Source organism: Prionailurus bengalensis, chromosome D3, assembly GCF_016509475.1.
Source record: "Prionailurus bengalensis isolate Pbe53 chromosome D3, Fcat_Pben_1.1_paternal_pri, whole genome shotgun sequence".
NCBI lineage: Eukaryota > Metazoa > Chordata > Mammalia > Carnivora > Felidae > Prionailurus > Prionailurus bengalensis.
Genome location: NC_057356.1, coordinates 8,445,537 through 8,461,793, shown reverse-complemented (window position 1 = coordinate 8,461,793; position 16,257 = coordinate 8,445,537). Strand labels below are relative to the sequence as shown.

General features: G+C 43.8%; 1 protein-coding gene across 3 annotated transcripts; it reads left to right on the top strand.

Moving 5' to 3' along the window:
- Nucleotides 1-512: 512 nt before the first annotated feature.
- On the top strand, nt 513-14,719 carry GPN3 (GPN-loop GTPase 3). Of its 3 annotated transcripts, none has more exons than XM_043557558.1 (9): nt 614-776; nt 4,263-4,371; nt 7,827-7,898; nt 9,604-9,771; nt 11,019-11,143; nt 11,845-11,960; nt 12,082-12,178; nt 13,410-13,538; nt 14,098-14,719. In XM_043557558.1, the coding sequence occupies exons 1-9, from the start codon at nt 729-731 to the stop codon at nt 14,158-14,160; spliced, it is 927 nt and encodes a 308-aa protein (XP_043413493.1). In that variant the 5' UTR covers nt 614-728; the 3' UTR covers nt 14,161-14,719. The 3 variants fall into 3 exon arrangements, with proteins under 3 accessions (XP_043413495.1, XP_043413493.1, XP_043413496.1); XM_043557561.1 differs by lacking the exon at nt 614-776 and adding an exon at nt 922-1,252; XM_043557560.1 differs by lacking the exon at nt 7,827-7,898 and having other exon boundaries at nt 513-776.
- Nucleotides 14,720-16,257: the final 1,538 nt, after the last annotated feature.

Genomic DNA, 16,257 nt, shown 5'->3' with positions numbered 1-16,257 from the left:
CGGCGTGCGGAAGCGGCTTTCCCCTCTCCCCTCCCCCGTCAGCACGCGTGCGTCAGGCCGGGCGATATCGCGGGTGAAGAGGAGGACGTGGTATTCTAGCCCCCTCCGATGCGCTCCGGACACTGCCCGAATAGCTTCGGGAGAGCGGGGAGGGCAGATGCGCGACGCAGGAGTTAAATTGGGGGAGGGGCAGGAGTTCTTTAGTTGATTGCGCGCTTGCACGTTTGCATCTTTTTTGTGGAAGGGATCAGTCACGAGAAGGAAATATACATGTCCCCTAAAACAGGAGGTGCCTTGCACCTTAGTATTCCAGACCCTTTACAAATTTGAAAATCTTGAGAGTCACCATATAGGTCAAACCTCGGTACACAGACCAAGGACCAAAGCCCCAGACTCAGGGATGCTGAGTGCGGTCCGTTAACCGTTATCACCAAGGCAACCAAGCGTCTCGAGCCTACCAACCGCCTATTTCCGTCAACTACTTCTGCGCACACGCGAACCGCCCTCCCCGAAGTTTCCCGAGAACGCGTTTCACACGAGATGTGACCTGCGGGATGCTCCGTAGTCAGGGATGTAGCAGAGCGGAAGGTACAGAAGGACTTTGGATTGCGATTGGTTCGCAAGTCGTGTTCCCGGAATTCAGTCAGCGCCGCGCGAAGGCTGAAGGGAGCGGGGCGGTGGGACCTTGTGTCGAGCCGCCAGCAGCACCCGGGACTTGGAGTGCCGGTATGCCTCGGTATGCGCAGCTGGTCATGGGCCCGGCAGGCAGCGGGAAGGTGAGCATTTGGCGGGAGAAGAAGAGAAAAGTCCGAGCTCGTGGGAGACAAGGAGGTTCTGGTCCTGACGGCGGGACCGGCGCGTGCGTTTACTGGGGACCCTGGGCAGCTCGCCTCTGCAGTCTGTGCTTCAGTGCTCTTTTTGTCGTGGTTTTGAAAGTGGAGTAACTAACGATGGTTGCTAGTGTTTATAATGTGCCTGTACCCCAGATACTGCGTTTAAACACTGTGCGAGAAGTCCTATTCTCATTTTACAGAAAACGAGACACAGAAAGGTTAAGTTCTTTGCCCAGGATCACACAGCTAGTAAGGAAGTGACGGCTGGAATTTGAATCGTTTTGTGTAACTCCAGAATCCGGCCCTCTCGCGCTCATAGAAGGTTCAAGTGTGGTCGCATTAATCACTGTTTCTTAGAGGTTGAGACGTGGACTTCTGGTATTTGAGGCGCTTTTAGGAGGTACACGGACCTAACATTAGTGAATATTGAATCATGTATTGAGAAAGTTACTCCCTTTTCAATTCTCTTTCAGTTTGCATTGAGGTGACATTGGCAGTTTGGTGCTTGTATATCTAACACTTCTTTAATCCCCAGGTCTCTTCAGAGGTCGGATCTTAGACTCAGAGCTTTTGACAGACATTTGTATTTAGCTAGAACAAATAGACGTTTAAAGGTACCTTTTAAGGTACCTTTAATTTTACGCTTACCTTCATGTTATGATAAATATACCTGGCTTCCTGTTTACAATAGAGATTATTTTTTTCTTGTAAGCAAGTATTAGCAGAGTGATATGAGGGCCATTCAGATATTGCAGAAATGGTGAAGATACTGGTCAAATCACAGGAGTGTGAAAAGCTCTGCAGTCTGGAAGTGTTGTCTGGCTTCAATCTTGAAGACACTGTTCTAAGGCTTGACCTCTTCTGGGTGCAGGAGATCTACATGTGACTGTAATATATCCCTTGCCTACCCAGTGCCTGTAGTCTATTTGGGAAGACCGATAGGTGTCTTGTTAATTAAAATATAGTGTGATGCATGGAGAGGGCCTCCTGTTAGGCAGAGAGAATGGTATGTGAAAAGTCACTGAGGAGAAAGGGTAATAGAAGTTATCTTCTATATCCCAGATCCATTTTCTTTTCTTTTTCTTTTTTTTAACTTTTTTAACGTGTATTCATTTTTGAGAGAGACAAAGAGAGACAGAGCATGAGCACGGGAGGGGCAGAGAGCAAGGGAGACACAGAATCCGAAGTAGGCTCCAGGCTCCGAGCTGTCAGCACAGAGCCTGATGCGGGGCTCGAACTCACAAACCGTGAGACCATGACCTGAGCTGAAGTCGGACGCTTAACTGACTGAGCCACCCAGGTGCCCCCAGATGAATTTTCTGACTGTGTTAGACAAGTACCTTTCTCTAAATTTTTGATGCCTGCTATCCAAAGTACTCACTGAGCATGTTCTTTTTGCCAGGCACTGTTCTGGGCCCCGGGGGGTGTATCGTGAATAAAACACACTCACATACACAAACATACACACATTTCTGCCCTTGTAGAGTTTATATCTGAATATATTAAGTCAGCCAATTAGAAACAATTATCAAGCATTTATTATGTAGCAGGTGCCATGCTAGTTTCTGGGCTTGTAAAACTGAATAAGACACATCCTTGCCCTTTTTTTTTCTTTCTTTCTTTTCTTTTTTCTCTTCTTTTTTTTCAATTTTAGAGAGCACACAAGTGGGAGAGAGGGACAGAGAGAGAGGGGGAAAAAATCTGAGAGAGAGAGAGAGAGAGAGAGAGAGAGAGAATATCTCAAGCAGGGTCCACAGTGGGCATGGAGCCTGACACAGGGCTCAATCCCACAACCCTGGGATCACCACCTGAGCTGAAATCAAGAGTCGTATACTCGACCGAGTCACCCAGGCGCCCCAACACATACCTGCCCTTAAACAGAGTAGGAAAGACAGACAAGTAGCCTAGAGATTTTAACATAGTGTGTTAAGGATTACATGAGGGATAAAGAATTCTCTAAACCAAAAGTTGCAAACTGATAGCCTATCTCTAGGCTATTTATTGACCTCAGTGTGCTCTCATCTTGAAATATTCTTCCCCGGGGCGCCTGGGTGGCTCAGTCGGTTAAGCGGCCGACTTCAGCTCAGGTCACGATCTCGCGGTCCGTGAGTTCCAGCCCCGCGTCAGGCTCTGGGCTGATGGCTCAGAGCCTGGAGCCTGCTTCCGATTCTGTGTCTCCCTCTCTGCCCCTCCCCTGTTCATGCTCTGTCTCGCTCTGTCTCAAAAATAAATAAAAAACGTTAAAAAAAAATTTAAAAGAAAAAAGAAATATTCTTCCCCTGGCTGGCAAGCACATTCACATCCCTTGGCTCAAACATTCCCCCCTCAGGGACATCATCCCTGACCACCCTACCTAAATCTTTGTTTGGACTGTAATCATCCTGGTAAGGATATTATGTGTTACATAGACATTGTGTGTGCTGCATGGTATGATCAGAAATCTTCTTAAATTCCACTTTTTGCATGTTAGAGCAGCAGGGAGCCTTAGTGATCGTAGAGGTCATCCCAGTTAAGAGATTAGAAAACTGAGCAAGGGGGCACCTGGCTGGTTCATTCCGCACAGCATGCATCTCTTGATCTCAGGGTTATAAATTCAAGCCCCATGTTGGGTGTAGAGATTACTTAAAATCTTAAGGGGCGCCTGGGTGGCTTAGTTGGTTAAGCGTCTAACTCTTGTTCTTCGCTCGGGTTATGATCTCGCAGTTCATGAATTCGAGCCCTGCATATGGCTCTGTGTTAATGGTGTGGAGCCTGCTTGGGATTCTGTTTCTCCTCTCTGACCCCCCGCCCCCCCGCTCTCTCTCAAAAAATAAATAGGGGCACTTGGGTGGCTCAGTCAGTTAAGTGTCTGACCTTGGCTCAGGTCATGCTCTCATGGTTTGTGGATTTGTGCCCCATGTTGGGCTCTCTGCTGACAGCTTGGAGCCTGGAGCCTGCTTCAGATTCTGTGTCTCCCTCTCTTTCTCTGCTTCTCCCCCACTCATGCTGTTTCTGTCTCTCAAAACTGAATAAAGGTTAAAAAAAGTTTTTAAATTAAATAAACAAACAAACATAAAACCTTAAAAAACAAAAAGAAGAAGAAGGGAAGGGAGGGAGGGAGGGAGGAAGGAAGGAAGGAAGGTAGGAAGGAAGGAAGGAAGGAAGGAAGGAAGGAAGGAAGGAAGGAAGGAAACAAATGAGCAAAGTAGAGAAGCAGTTTCCCTAAAGTTACGCATGAGTCCCAGCCAGGTCTGGATCCGCAGCCCAGTCTGGTGTCCCCGACTCCCAGCCCAGTACCTTTCCTGTTTTCAGTCAGATTTTTGGTCAATAAAGGCATAGTTTTACCCTTAGTGGATACTAACCAAGGGATATGGAGAGTCCTTCTGGGGGTGTAGGGGGCTGTACTACTCTGCCTGTTGCTTTGACCCCTCATGCCTTGTGACATTACAGAGCACCTACTGTGCCACCATGGTCCAGCACTGTGAAGCCCTCAATCGATCTGTCCAAGTTGTGAACCTAGATCCTGCAGCAGAACACTTCAACTACTCTGTGATGGCTGGTGAGTCCTCAGCAGGGCCTTCCCCCTTCTTCAGGAAAAATAAGGGGGTGGAGAAACCATAAGTGCAGGCTGCTTGGCACAAAAGCTGAAATTTTTAATTACTACAGTTTGCTTCCCTGTTTTAATAGTGAACAGCATGAGGCTGAATGTCATTTGGTGACATCCACTCATGTGGACATAGGTGACAGTATCCTTTCCTGGTCTTTGTTTAAGAATTAAGTGAGTAGACTCCTCCCTTGTCACACTTCCCTTCTGTCCCTTTCATGCTTAGTCCTGCTGTGGTGAATCAGGTTTACTGCTGATCATAGTATAAGTAAGCAGCCTGTTTTGTTTTTTAAAATTCTTTTATGGGGCGCCTGGGTGGCTCGGTCGGTTGGGCATCCGACTTCGGCTCAGGTCATGATCTCACGGTCCGTGAGTTCGAGCCCCGCGTCGGGCTCTGTGCTGACAGCTCAGAGCCTGGAGCTTGTTTCAGATTCTGTGTCTCCCTCTCTCTCTGCCCCTCCCCTGTTCATGCTCTGTCTCTCTCTGTCTCAAAAATAAATAAACATTAAAAAAAAAATTTTGGGGGGCGCCTGGGTGGCACAGTCGGTTAAGCGTCCGACTTCAGCCCGGTCACGATCTCGCGGTCCGTGAGTTCGAGCCCCGCGTCGGGCTCTGAGCTGATGGCTCAGAGCCTGGAGCCTGTTTCCGATTCTGTGTCTCCCTCTCTCTCTGCCCCTCGCCCGTTCATGCTCTGTCTCTCTCTGTCCCAAAAATAAATAAACGTCGAAAAAAAAAAAAATCTATAAAAAAAATAAAAAAATAAAAAAATTTTTTTTTAAAAATAAAAATAAATAAAATTCTTTTAATTTATTCATTCAGTTGAGCACATGCTTTATAAACATTGCAGATTGTCCTAAGGATTGCAAATAGGCTGATGAGAGGGAGTAAGTGGGGAAGTTGGTTTAGGAAGGGTAGTCGGGGAAAAGTCTCAGGAAGGGAGATTTGGACCCAGACCTGATGATGATAGTAATGTGCTCACCAAGCAGGGGAGAGGCCTTCCAAGATGAGGGAATGTCAGGGCAATAAACAGCCTAGAGACAGGAAGGGGTTTGGTGTGTTCCAGAAAAAGCAAGTATGTCAATGAGCTGAAACATAATGAGTGAAGCAAAGAAGTGCCAGTAGGACATGAGGAGTTTGGGTTTTATCCTGTGTTCTTAGTCCACTTGAGCTGCCTTAACAAAACCCCACAGGCAGGGCAGCTTATAAACAACAGAAATGTGTTTTTCATGGTTCTGGAGGCTGGAAGTCCAAGATCAGGATGCCAGCAGAGTCAGGTTCTGGTCAAGGACATCTTCTAGGTGGCAGACTGCTGACTCCCATGTCCTCATATTATGGAAGGGGACAAGGGACCTCTCTGGGGCCTCTTTTATTAAGAGCACTAACCCCATTCATGAGACACCATCTTCATGACCCAGTTGCCTCCCAAAGGCTCCAGCTCCTAATATTATCACCTTGGGCATTAGGTATTCAACATAGGAATTTCAAGGGGACACAAACATTCAATTTATAGTACCTGTCAGCAGTAGAGTACCATTGGAGGGTTTAAAGCAGAGGAGGGGATTGACATCCGATATACTTTTTTTTTTTTAAAGAAATACAGTCATCTTTTTTTTTTTTTACGTTTATTTATTAATTTTGAGAGAGAGAGCAAGCACAAGTGGGGAGAGGGGCAGAGAGAGAATCCCAAGCAGGCTCTGCACAGTCAGCCCCAACAAGGGGCTCGAACTCATGAACTGTGAGGTCATGACCTGAGCCAAAATCAAGAGTTGGATGCTTAACTCACTGAGCCACCCAGGTGCCCCAATATACATTTTTAAAGATACTGACTCCCAGATGAAAAACAGAGATTCTAGGGGTCAGGAGTAGCAGGGACTAGCAGTATGGCTCTTGAAAATGTCTAGGTGGCTTGGACTAGTGTGGTTATGGTACAGATGGAAAGAAGCAGATGGATTTGGTATCTACTTTGCAAATGGAATTAGCATTCTGTGGGAGAGTGAACCAGAAGGGTGTAAGAAAGGGAGGAATCCTCAAGGGTGACTCTTAGATCTCTGACTTGAGTGTCCTGAATTGCTGAAGAGAGCATGTGGTACCATTTACCAGGAAGGAGGACAAGTCTGTTTAGGTTTAGGGCAGTTCTCTTTGCACTTACTAAGCTGGAGATGTCTGACATATCTAAGAGGCAGTGTCAGGGAACCAATTGGATATAATAGTCTGGGACTCTGGGACAAGGTCTGGCCTAGAGATATAAGTTGGCAAATCAGCAGCATATAGACAGAACATAAGCCTCCAGGCCTGGATGAGATCATCTCAGGAGGAAGTATGGTGAGAGAAGAGAACCCAAGGCCAAGCCTTGAAGTTGTCTGATCTTCAGAAGTCTGGTGGAGGCAGTGGAGTAAGTGAGATAGGAAAGCCAGAAAAATGTTGTATCACAGAAGCCAGGAGGAGAGACAGTTTCAAGAAAGAGCTTGTGCTTGGTGATGTTCTTGATGGTTAGGAGTTCATGTAAGATGAGGACAGAAGTGGGTGTTAGACGTGGGGACATGGAAGTGGTTGGTGGTGACTGTGCCTAGAGGTTTCAGCAGAGCGGTTTGAAGAGTGGCCCGGAGGTGATGCAGTGACACGGACAGGAGACAAAGTTCCACTGTGAAAGGAGCAGAGAAGTGGGATGAGAACTGGAGGGGATAGGAAGGTCAAGGGAGGTTTCCTTTTAACGTTGGAGATGCTAACTGGAACACTGGGTCGGACTCGATTGCTGAAGAGAACGATCCAGTAGAAAAAGAAACTGAAAATGCCAGACGGTGGGAATAACTTCACGAGTGAGAAAGGGAGGGGAAATCCCAAACAAGTGGAGGGTTTTGCCTTCACTAGGAGTGGGGGGCTTTTTTTTTTTTTAAAGAAATTATCTCTTCTATTTTTAAGAAATAGAATCAACATGGGGCTCAAACTTAATGCCGCGATCAAGAATTGCATGCTCCCCTGACTGAACCACCAGGTGTCCCTGGAGTGGGGTGCTTCTTCCTTGCAAGCAGAGGGAAGGCAGGGTGGAAGGCACCATGTAATAGTGGTGGTGGGAATGTGGGAAATTCTCTTTGGTTGGCTTCTGATTTCTATTAATGATATTTGTGCCATCAGGACGTTAGAGTGGCTGGAAGTGGGTGCGAGTGGGGTGGAGGAGGCAGGTTGAATAGTCCTCTTCCTTGAAAAAACATCATTGCATTGCTTTGGGATTGTTGCACCCAACATAAAGCACTCAAGCCAGCTTACATAAAAGGATTATTTAGAATGAATAAGGGAATCTCTTACAAAACCCAAGAGGAAGGCTTTATGAGAGACTAGAACCCAAAACACAAAAACTAACAGAAACTAAAGCCGGCTTTCTGTCTTTCTCTGCCTTTTTCTCTCTCTTACAGACCAGCTTTCTCCGCTTCAGGTGGCCCAGCAAAGTGCCTCCAACTTCAGGTTCATATCCCTTTCTGGTCCAGGTGTCTTAATGACTGACTTGTGTCCTTTTATTTATTTATTTATTTTTAATTAAAAAAAATTTTTTTAGTTTATTTATTTTTGAGAGATAGAACACGAATGGGAAAGGGGCAGAGAGAGAGAGAGAGAGAGACAGAATCTGAAGCAGGCTATAAGCTCTGAGCTGTCAGCACAGAGAGCAACCCATGAACTGCGAGATCATGACCTGAGCCAAAGTCGAATGCTTAACTGACTGAGCCACCCAGGCACCCCTTGAGTCATCCTTTTAGAAGACCTATTTTATTGTCTCAACTTGGGTCAGATGTTTATCCCCTGGATAGGGAGAGGAAATGCATAGGAAGATATTATCCATATAAACATGGCTATGAGTGAGGCATTTCTCTGTGAACAGAGATTATAGTTTTGTTTTGTTTTGTTTTGTTTTTTAATGTTTATTTTGGGGAGAGAGAGACAGAACATGAGCAGGGGAGGGGCAGAGAGAGAGACACAGAATCCAAAACAGGCTCCAGGCTCTGAGCTGTCAGCACAGAGCCTGACACAGGGCTCGAACTCAGGATCATGACCTAGTCCGAAGATGGACGCCTAACCAACTTAGCCACCCGGGTGCCCCCAGAGATTGTAGGTTTGAGCACAAACATAAAAAACCTGTGGTAGAAAGTTATAAGGAATAAATTTCCAAAATTAGTAGTAGAGAAGAACTATACATATACCAGAATTTTTAAGCTCCTGCTATAGGTGATGTAGCTACATTATCCCATGGAGCCTTCATCCTTCTACCCCAGCATATATGATTTGTCCGCCATTTTATAAATAAAGAAAGTGAGATGCAGAGAGGTTACATAGCTTCCCTGAGGTCATGATGTTAAGAAATAGCAGTTGGTTTTCTTGGTTTGGTTTTGTTGTACTTGTTTTAGAATGAGTGGTATATATTCACATGGTTCAAAATGCAAAAGGTACAAAGAGTAAGTATACAAGAAAACGTCTCCCTCCCAGCTCTGTGTCTCATTAATCAGCTCCCCTACCTGGAGGCATCCAGTGTTGCCAGTTTCTAGGATGTTTTTCCGTATAGAGTCTGTGCATATAAAATCACATATGTGTATTATTATGTATATAGTGAATCTTTGTCTTTTTTTTGTTGTTGTTGTTGTTGACACATATGATGGCATTTTTACACAGAGTTCTGTACCTGAAACTTTTCACTTGAAAGTATACCTGGGAGGGCCGCCTAGGTGGCTCATTCGGTTAAACGTCCAACTTCAGCTTCAGTCATGATCTCGTGGTCTGCAGGTTGGAGCCCCACGTTGGGCTCTGTGCTGACAGCTGGGAGCCTACAGCCTGCTTCAGATTCTATGTCTCCCTCTCGATCTGTCTCTCTGTCTCTGTGTCCATCCTCGCGCACGCTCTCTCTCTCTCTCTAAAATAAACGTTAAAAAATAAAAATAAAAAAGTAGACCTGGAAGACTGTATCACATGCATACTTAAAAGAACTTCTCCTTTTTATGGCTACATAGGATTCCAGTATCTGGCTATATAGTAATTTATTTAATTAGTTCCCACAAATACTGCTACTTGATCAGAAGTGAATAATCATGTACAGGAATAGTTTCGTATATGTGATTTGTTTATATAATTATTAACTCTCACTAGTGAGGATAACAATTTTTGAATGGATGTTCTTATATTCTGGGCCCTGTCTATCTTTTGCAGACATTCGAGAGCTGATCGAGGTGGATGATGTCATGGAGGATGACTGTCTACGGTTTGGTCCCAATGGAGGATTGGTATTTTGCATGGAATACTTTGCCAATAATTTTGACTGGCTAGAGAACTGTCTTGGCCACGTAGAGGATGACTATATCCTTTTTGACTGTCCAGGTAAGTCTACAATTTGAACATGACCTTTTCCTTGAAGTTGTGCTGGCTCTATCCTCAGTGAGAAAAAGTGGACTGAGCCTTTGAGCTCTAAACCATATTGCAGTGAAGTACAAAGCTCTTATTCATTGACTCTAACTCATTCATGAGTTTACTGAGGGTTTACTTTGTATGCTGGGAATACCATACAGAGCCAGGAAGCCATGGCCTTTGCTCTCACGGAGCCCTCAGTCAAGTGGAAGTGCTAAACAGAATGAACAAAATCACCCAATTATTATTTAATATTCATTTTTGGTAGGTTCTCCACAGGAGTAGTACAGACCCCCACATAGCAAGATTAGGAGTCTTCTGATCAAGTGGCCCGTAAGCTGGGCTGTGAGGTGAAGGTGAGGGAAACCATGGTCCAGGCAGAGGGCACAGCATGCCAAAAGCCTTGAGACAGGAAAAAGTGAGATGGGTTTGGGGCACTGAGAAGGCCAGTGTGGCTGGAGTACTGAAAACCCAGGGAAATGTCATGAGGTGAGGCTGGTGGAGGACACATAATCACGCACAACTTCTTAAGCCAAATTGTGAATTTTATTTTCTTTATCTTTTAATGCTTATTTATTTATTTTGAAAGAGAGAGAAAGAGAGAACGAGCTGGGGAGGGGCAGGAGGTGGGGGGGGGACAGAGGATCCAAAGCGGGCTCTGTGCTGACAGCAGAGAGCCCAATGTGGGGCTCGAACCCACAAACTGTGAGATCACGACCTGAGCCAAAGTTGGATGCTTAACCAACTGAGCCATCCAGGCGCCCCTATTTTTTTTTAATATTTATTTATTTATTTTGAGAGAGAGAGAGAGAGAGAGAGCAAGCACGTGCAGGAGAGAGGCAGAGAGAGAATCCCAAGCAGGCTCCCGACATGGGGCTAAATCTCACGAACCATTAGATCATGACCCAAGCCAAAATCAAGAGTCAGGTGTTTGACTGAGCCACCAAGCTGCCCCAAAATTGTGAATTTTAGACTTGAGGCTAACCTAGATGTGATCATTTGTGCCCTCACGTTATTTTCCCTTGCTTTTAATTGAACTTACAGAAAAGTGCATATATCCCAAGCATACAGCTTGATGAATATTCCCAAACAACACACACCTTTGTAGCACTTGCTTTTGATTCCCTTTATTAACCATTTTTAGAAAATTTTTTTTCACGTAATTTAATGAGTTCACATATTTCCTGTTTATAATAGTCTTGTTGTTATTCTTCATGTAGGTCAGATTGAGCTGTATACGCACCTGCCTGTGATGAAACAACTGGTCCAGCAGCTGGAACAGTGGGAGTTCCGAGTCTGTGGAGTTTTTCTCGTTGACTCTCAGTTCATGGTGGAGTCATTCAAGGTTTAGATCAATCATACCGATTTTTTAGTCATGGGTATACGCAGGTGACAGTCTTCTTTAATCACTGTGTGATTCTGGACATTTCAAAACGATATTCCAGAATTATTTAGTATCCCTTATTCAGTTATTATAATGATGTATTTTAAAGTCAAAATATGATATCATATAGATTTGGGGGAACTACTTAACCAAGAAAAATAAAGCAAGTGCATAGTTTATAAGTCTATTTTTGATTCTCTGAGGGCCTTTGGTCTAGTTTATGAACTGTATTTCCCATTAATTGCTCTTAAGGAATATTCAATGAAAAGAAGTTAAACATCTAGATTGAGGTTTGTGATCACTGTAAATTTTTTTTTAAGATTTTATATTTAAGTAATTCCTACACCCATGTGGGGCTTGAACTTACAGCCCCAAGATCAAGAGTTGTGTGCTCAGATGACCAAGCCAGCCGGGCTTGGTAATTTACAATTGTAATTTACAATCACTGTAAATTAAATGTACCTCTTCCTTCTTTATTCTCACCTTTGGAAACCAAGGGTCAACCATCTGATGAATGGACTGTCTTTTCTTTAGGACTATCATTTCTTTTACTTAGGCCAGTTTTGTTCCAGTGAGGAGTAAAAGCCTCTCTTTTATGCAGAGACCAGCAAATTTTATTGGCAACAATTAATTTATCTTCCCTTTTCTGTTTCCTCCTTCAGTTCATCTCTGGCATCTTGGCAGCCCTGAGTGCCATGATCTCTCTAGAAATTCCACAAGTTAACATCATGACAAAAATGGATCTGCTGAGCAAAAAAGCTAAAAAGGAAATTGAAAAGTGAGTTCACTTCTTCCATTATCATCAGATTTTAATTGCAGAGATGTGACATTCTGTCAGTCTACAAAACTAGTTCCTGATTTATTCTTCGTTTTATTCATCATTTTTCTCTCCTTCAAAGGTTTCTAGATCCAGACATGTATTCTTTATTAGATGATTCTGCAAGTGACTTAAGAAGCAAAAAATTCAAAAAATTGACTAAAGCTATATGTGGACTGGTAAGCTTTCAAGTTTTGTTTTCTTTTTTTTTTAAGTTTATTTATTTTGAGAGAGAGGAGAGAGAGAACCAGTGGGGAGGGACAGAGAGAGGGGGAAACAGAGGATCCGAAGCTGGCTCTGTGCTCACAGCAGAGATCCCGATGCGGGGCTTGAACTCACAAACCAATGACATTATGACCTGAGCCTAAATCAAGAGTCAGATGCTTAGCCCACTGAGCCACCCAGGCTCTCATCAGGGTTTTTTTTTTTTTTTTTTTTAAAAACCCGACCATAACCTGACCATAACCTGGTCAGCTGTTTACCCATAGCTAGTCAGTGGCCACTATTACAGGAAGCAGAGTCCAACCCTATTCCTTGCAAAAGGGAGGAAGGTAGGGGCAGGCTGTGGCCAGTCTGTAGCTTAAATTACTTACTTACTTACTTACTTACTTACTTACTTACTTAATTTATTTATGAGAGCACACGTATATGCACACATGGGGAGGGGCAGAGGGAGAGAGAGAATCTTAAGCAGGTCCCACACCCAGCACATAGCCTGATACAGGGATCATGACCTGAGCTGAAATCAAGAGTCAGACACTTAACCAGCTGAGCCACCCAGGCACCCCTCAGGAGTTTAATTTAGAAGTAGTTATTGGCAGTAGCTGATAAGTTAACTGATGTGTCTACTATTCTAAGCTTTCTGGGGAGGTCAGAACTGTCTGTGCCCTTTTTTTTTTATTTAAAATTTTTTTTTTCCAACGTTTTTTATTTATTTTTGGGACAGAGAGAGACAGAGCATGAACGGGGGAGGGGCAGAGAGAGAGAGAGGGAGACACAGAATCGGAAACAGCCTCCAGGCTCCGAGCCATCAGCCCAGAGCCTGACGCGGGGCTCGAACTCACGGACCGCGAGATCGTGACCTGGCTGAAGTCGGACGCTTAACCGACTGCGCCACCCAGGCGCCCCTGTCTGTGCCCTTTTTAAATTCCTGGTGGCTGTTGAATTCAGATAAATGCGTATGAAACAGTAAGTGTCTAGTTAAATAGTAAGTTAATGAGTATCCGGGAGGTCAGAGGCCAGAAAAATCAATGATGATTTGCTGTTGTTCTGTGTCTATCCCTCCTCCCCCTCCTTCCACATGCAGATGTTTTAAATCGGAAGTATAAATGGTTATAAACGAAAATGTAAGTTGAAAGTTAAGTCTTGTACAGCTTCAGAATGACCCTTTCTGAAATTCCCAACTTGTAGATTGATGACTACAGCATGGTTCGATTTTTACCTTATGATCAGTCAGATGAAGAAAGCATGAACATTGTGTTACAGCATATTGATTTTGCCATTCAGTATGGAGAAGACTTAGAATTCAAAGAACCAAAGGTAATTTTGATTATTGGCTTTTGGTATCAATGTTTGCCAGCACTCAGTGGCCTCTTACATATTCCCAGCAACTCCTTGAATTTTGTCTTACAGCAGTGGTAATCTGGGCTTTTCGGGGAGATCTCTGAAATTGACATCTTTGCTCAACAAGCAGTATCAGTTCTACTCCCTGTTATTGAGGCTACAGTATTATTAAGTTTCTTTGTTCTCAGGGCGTGGGGGCATGTGCAGAGAGGAGATGAAATCCAATTGAACTTGGGCTGCCCTCACATGTCACTGGGAAGCCTGGTGGTAGTCATCGTAGGCCGCTATCTCAGCAAAGTAGCTGAGAATCAGCAGGTGTAAACTCAAGTGAGAAGTGCTTCCAATGAGATACAGGCACTTTGATTTACCACTTAGCTGGAAAAATTCTATCACTCATGCCTTTTGTCACTGTAAAATACACCTAAAATGCAGTTGGGCATTATCTCCTGGTAGGGCATTACCTGAAAAATACGTAAGCACATACTAGGTCTACCTTAGGGGAAATGAATATTTTCTATTTTGTTCTTTGTGTCAGGAACATGAAGATGAGTCTTCTTCTATGTTTGATGAATATTTTCAAGGACACCAGAATGAATGAAGAATTTTTAAAATAGTAACCATATATGTGAAGCACTGTGGCTGAACCAGCAAGATATTGTTCTCTTCAAAGGATGCAGTACTAGAAAGCTACTTATTTTAATGAAAAAAGTAATACTTGGCTCTTTAGCAGCAGCATGCCTGAATCAAGTTCTAGTTATTCTTCAATGGCTGGTGTTTCAGGTGGAATCTTTTAGTATCATTTTAACAGCATCAATTTAGATTTTAAATGTTGAAGTTGAAATGAATGCACATAGACTTGTATATAGTATGAATGAGCGCTTGTGGTACATTTAGGACCCAGTCTACCTTTATTTCTACTGTTGGGTTTTTGTTATTTTTGAAAGGTTTTTTTTTGGAGAGGCAGGGATTATTGTAATAAAACATATGTATGTGTGTCCAAAGGAAAAAAATCTAGAAGGATAGAGTTAAGACCCATTGCTTACCTATATCTCTGAGTTTTCCTACTTTGAAAATGTATCATTTGTGTAATTAAAAAATGAAAAGTAACTTTTAAAATATATATGTATGTATATAAATAAAATAAATAGAAAATAGCACTAACCTTTTATTACACTCTTGTTTTCCAGTCAGAATTTGAAATACTCAGCCAGGGGCACCTGGGTGCCTCAGTCACTTGAGTGTCCAACTTCTGATATCAGGATCAAAACAAAAGTCAGGAACCCAGGGTCATGGGATTGAGCCCCACATCAGGCATCAGGCTCCATGCTGAGCATGGAACCTGCTTGAGATTCTCTCTCTCCCTCTACCCCTCCCCAACGCACATGTGTGCTCTCTCTCATTCTCTCTCTCTCTCCCTCTCTCTCTCTCTCTCTCTCTAATAAAAAAAAATGAAATACTCAGCCAGGGCAAATTTTTAAATGAATAAATTTGCCCAGTCATCAAAATGTAGTCAGTGATTTCTTTAAAAATGCAGTTTTTACTTATTTCATTTCATTTCATTTCATTTCATATTTCATTTTATAAGAGAGAGAGAGAGCAAGCAGGGTAGGAGCAGAGAGGGGAGAGAAAGAATCCCAAGCAGGCTCCGCACTGTCAGTGCAGAGCCTGATGCGGGGCTCAGACTCATGAACTGCAAGATCATGACCTGAGCTGAAATCAAGAGTCAGACACTTAACCAGCTGAGCCACCCAGGCACCCCAAAAATGCAGTTTTTAGTCTCTGAGCATTTAAAAATGTATAGTTTCCTGGAGTAACATGCACACAAAAATGCAAAAGACATAAAGTTTTTTCTTTTAACTAATGTGCACATTGGTCGAATTGTTTCTTTTCAGTGTTTTTAAGTTCAGTGGGGTTGGGTATGAAAGCATGGAGAATGGCTAGTCAGTCAACAGATATTTTTCTAGTATCTACCGTGGGCCAGGCCCTGCTACAGCCCACCGAGTTCTACCAGGCATTGTGCTAAGAAATATCTTACATAGTCTTGGGGTGCCTGGGTGGCCCAGTTAGTTAAGCGTCCAACTCTTGATCTTGGCTCAGGTCACAATGTCATAGTTCATGAGTTGGAGCCCATGTTGGGCTCTGCACTGACAGCACAAAGCCTGCTTGGGAATCTGTCTCTCCCTCTCTCCTTCTGCCCTTACCCTGCTCTCTCTTGCATGTGTGCGCTCTCTCTCTTTTTTAAAAAGGTAAAAAAGAAACATTTTATAGTTTCACTTTCATATCCTCCTACCGGGCCCAGGCTTCATTGGTCATTTGGTCCTGGATCTTCTAGCAATACAAATTAAGCCCTTTAACCCGCAACTCCAGTTAAATTTTAATCACTCATGGGGCGCCTGGGTGGCTCAGTCGGTTGAGCGGCCGACTTCGGCTCAGGTCATGATCTTACAGTCCGTGAGTTCGGGCCCCGCGTCGGGCTCTGTGCTGACAGCTCAGAGCCTGGAGCCTGTTTCAGATTCTGTGTCTCCCTCTCTCTGACCCTCCCCCATTCATGCTCTGTCTCCCTCTGTCTCAAAAATAAATTAAAAAAAAAAAAATTAAAAAAAAATTTTTAATCACTCTTAGGCCTTGATAGCAGGAGAGACACCTGTAGTGTCACATTTGATCCATTTTAACTAAAGACTTGCAAACTGAGAAG